Source organism: Octopus bimaculoides, chromosome 11, assembly GCF_001194135.2.
Source record: "Octopus bimaculoides isolate UCB-OBI-ISO-001 chromosome 11, ASM119413v2, whole genome shotgun sequence".
Classification (NCBI taxonomy): Eukaryota; Metazoa; Mollusca; class Cephalopoda; order Octopoda; family Octopodidae; genus Octopus; species Octopus bimaculoides.
Genome location: NC_068991.1, coordinates 80,547,471 through 80,551,675, shown reverse-complemented (window position 1 = coordinate 80,551,675; position 4,205 = coordinate 80,547,471). Strand labels below are relative to the sequence as shown.

General features: G+C 36.6%; 1 protein-coding gene across 4 annotated transcripts in view; it reads right to left on the bottom strand.

Moving 5' to 3' along the window:
* Positions 1–876, bottom strand: part of LOC106878525 (GRAM domain-containing protein 4) — a 176,116-nt gene extending 175,240 nt beyond the window's left edge. For all 4 annotated transcript variants that reach the window (XM_052971959.1, XM_052971962.1, XM_052971963.1 and 1 more), the window contains exon 1: positions 775–876. In XM_052971959.1, the coding sequence (XP_052827919.1) occupies positions 775–780 (6 nt within the window). In that variant the 5' untranslated portion in view covers positions 781–876. The remainder of the gene's footprint in view (positions 1–774) is intronic.
* Positions 877–4,205: the final 3,329 nt, after the last annotated feature.

Below are 4,205 nucleotides of genomic sequence, written 5' to 3'. Positions count from 1 at the left end.
ATATATATGAAGAGTGTAGCTCGAAACATTAAAGACTTTCTCTATTCCCAAGCGTTAAACTAATACATCCATTTGTTGTTTACACCACCTGTCTTCGTCTGTTGTTTTTTTCGTAAATTCTCCCATATATATATATGTGTGTGTGTGTGTGTGTGTGTGTATATCTGTAGAGAGAGAGAAAGATTGATTGTTATTAATTCCATCACTTCTCAAAGAGAAATTTTAGAAAATAAGAATTACAAGAAAATATTGCAGAATATGAAGCAGCCTCTGCTAACAAGAAGTGTCTTAATCAAGAAATGATTAATACGGACCAATGAGGGACTATCTACCTCATTATTCAGTCTTCTTGAAATAGCAGCCAAATCTCCCTCACCTCACTCCCTGGTTTAAAAAAAAAGTAAGTATACATTGGATAATGTAGTCTTAGATATACTATGCTGAAAACTTAGACTGATTTGATGGAGGTTGACCTGAAGAGAAACAACAACAAAACTGTTTAAGCAAATAAGATTGCTTCTATCAGGATACTTGATCTGCTAGAAATACCAACCAAATACTCCTTAAATTACACACTGTTATTTTGGGGAAAAGAGGATGGAGTGTTTGAGAGTTTTGGATAATGTATATTCTACATAGCATGAGAAAGATGGGACTCTCTTTACCGGAATGGAATATTTCAGTTTTTATTCTGTTCAAATAGATAGAACCAAGGCTAAACAACAACAACAACAACAAGTAACAAATAACATTAATTAAAATTAATTAACTTACCTCCATTTTGAAGAAGATATTTAAATCAAATCTATTCACGAAAAATTACCACCTTCACTCACTGCGTGCATTAATAAATCTGTATTAGCAGAAGCAACTTTGATTTCGCTTACAAATATCAAAGGGTGGAGCAAATCTGTTAAGTTTGAGATGAACTTGTTTGTAGAGGGATTATAGATTAATGCAATCAGGTCATATTTACAATGTCACAAATGCTTGTGTGTATGTGCATATATACAAATGCACACACGTATGTATGGATATATGTATGTACAAGGGGGTGCTGAAAAGTTCCCAGAGTATTGCAAAAGGCCTGGCTGGAGGCCCAACCTTCTGAATTATTTTACAGCGCTTAAATCATTAAATGTTTTTCCTTGCAATGAGTTCTATCAAGACAAAAACAAATGGTAGTCGGATGGTGTAATATCAGGAGAATGTGGTGGATGGCATAGGAAATCCCAACCAAGTTCATGTAAGTTTGTTTGGTTAATCAAAGACACTTGTGGTTGGGCATTGTCTTGTTGGAACACTACCCCTTTCGTTTTGGCAATCTCTAGCCTCAATTCTTTGATTTTTTTGTTTCAAATTAGCCAGCTGATGACAGCATACATCAGTATTAATGGTCTGGTTTTGTGGTAGAAGCTCATAATAAATAACACCTTTACCTTCCCACCAAACACAAAGCATAACTTTGGTTGCTGTTTTGGGGGATCCTTACACAAACTCCAGGATCTTTTTCGCACTACGTTTTCAAACACAATCCTTTTTTCATCTCCAGTCACAAGTTGTGTGTAATGTCAGTGTGCATAGATGACAGAGTGTAAGTGCCTTGAGAGAAAAGTTGGACATAAGAAGCATCAAATGTGGTGTGCAAGAGAGACGACTGCACTGGTATAGACATGTGGTGCAAATGGATGAGGATAGCTGTGTGAAAAAGTGTCGCAGCCTAGCAGTTGAGGGAACCTGTGGAAGAGGTAGACCCAGAAAGACCTGGGATGAGGTGGTGAAGCATGACCTTCGAACATTAGGCCTCACGGAGGCAATGACTAGTGCATGTAAAAAGCACCATTCGAGTGTGATCATTGCCAGCGTTGCCATAATGGCACATGTGCAGGTGGCATGTGAAAAACAACATTCAAGCATGGCCATTGCAGTGCCGCCGGACTGGCTCCCATGCAGGTGGCATGTAAAAGCACCCACTACACTCTCGGAGTGATTGGTGTTAGGAAGGGCATCCACCTGGAGAAACTTTGCCAGATCAGATTGGAGCCTGGTGCAGCCATCTGGTTTGCCAGTCCTCAATCAAACTGTGCAACCCATGCCAGCATGGAAAGTGGATGTTAAACGATGATGATGATGATGATATACATCATCTGTGCCTGATGAGAGAACAAATGGCTACTCCAGCAGGAATTGGAGTAATGGTGGTGGAGAAGAATTATCAGAGTGCATTGTTAAGTTACAATAAGGTGGATGGAGAGAGAGAATGGGGAATTGAGGGTGGTTGTTGGGGATAGGTTCATGAGAATAGGAAAGGAGGATGGAAGTGGTTGCAGTGAATGTTGAACATGGGTGAAGGCGTGGTCATTAGGGAATCTCTGTTTAGTGGAGGGTAAGGAAAGTAGGAGTGAGTCAGTGGGGATGAGGTGATAGGTAACAATGGGGGTGGGGGTAGAGAGCAACAGTGTTACAACCCCCCACTAAAGAGATTTAGAGACAGGGAGATGTGGAGTGTGGGGCAGAGAGAAAATGCACAGTGACAGAGATGGAAGTCAGAGGCATGTAGGGGTGGTTATGATGAATGACAGAAAAATGGTGGTGGTGGTGGTGGGAGCAGTGTCAATGTAAATATGAGAGGAACATTCAGTAGAAATAAAGAGGTTTGGGGTGTGGGGTATGTGTTGGGAAGGGTCAACAAGTAGAGATTGGATGGGTGGAGGTATAATTAGCTATATGTCTAAATGTGTGTGTGTGTGTGTGTGTGTGTAAGCATGTGCCTATCTGCTCACACATATACATATATATATATATATATATATATATATATATATATATATATATATATATATATATATATATATATATATACATATATACTCACGCGCATAGCACATGTGTATATGACTTATGATAACAAACTCATAACCTGTGTATACATCAAAATACAGCAGCAACTGTGTTCTTGTTTAACAATTTTTTTTACTTATATTAAGAAAAAAAGGAAAGCAAAACAAAATAAACAATCCAACAGCAACAGAAATAAAAAAGTATGATGTAAATTCATCAGAACAGTGAACCAAAGCCGAAAGATTATCAGTCTGTAATGTAAAACCAAAAACCAAATAGAAAAAAGAAAAAAGTTAAAAAGATAAAAAAAACAACTTTTCCCCTTTTGTTGCTAAGCAATAAAGAATGCAGTTTCCGTTCTTCTTGTTATTGTTCTTGTTTTTTTTTCTTTCATGAAGCAGGAACTACTGAGTTACTAATTAATGTCTACATACATTTATATATTTCCCAGTTTCAAATGTTATTCTTCAAAAATAGAAACTTCTTCTTGTTTACAAAATATATACATTTTTATGTTTACTAGTTAATGAATAAGGTGGCAGTGGCGGTGGTGGTGGTGGTTGGGATGATGGTTGTAGCAATGGTAGTGTTTATGATGGTGGCGGTGTTGTACTGATGGTGGCAATGATGATTGCAAGAAATAGCAATTAAATCTTTCTCAAGTCAAGCAACCTAACATCTTAAAAAAGAAACATATTCAGTAATATAGTGTTAGATGTACTTGTGCTGAAGAAACAAAAACAACACAAAACTTAAAAACTGAAAGGACCGTCATGGCTGGAACATCTGTGAAGAATAGGTTTTCTTAATCAGAGGCTAAACTAAGAAACTTGGAAGAAGTGTGTTGGTGTCTGACTTTCTGTTTCAATTCTTGGTGTTAATGGGGCTAATTAATGGGGCTAATTAATGGTTTTCTTGAGAAGGAGCTGATAAGCATAAGTCCTTGCTTTTATGTCATGCACACACACACACACACAGACACACACACACAGACACACACACACACATGCATACACACACACACTTCTAAACAAGTGTCTAAAGGAGATAAAACTGATAATAACACATTGATAAACATCTTCCAGCCATGAAAGATCATTTATTTATAGCATACACATATATATGTGTGTGTGTGTCCCTGTCCATATATATATACATATATATATATATTTGGACACACACACACATATATATATACACACATATATATATATGTCTTTATTAATATATATAGATATGGATACACATGCATATATATATATATATATATATATATATATATATCTTTATCTATTTAATTTATCTGTATGATTTATCTAAGTGTATTGTTTTATTCTTTTATTCTTCTACTTGTTTCGGTCTCT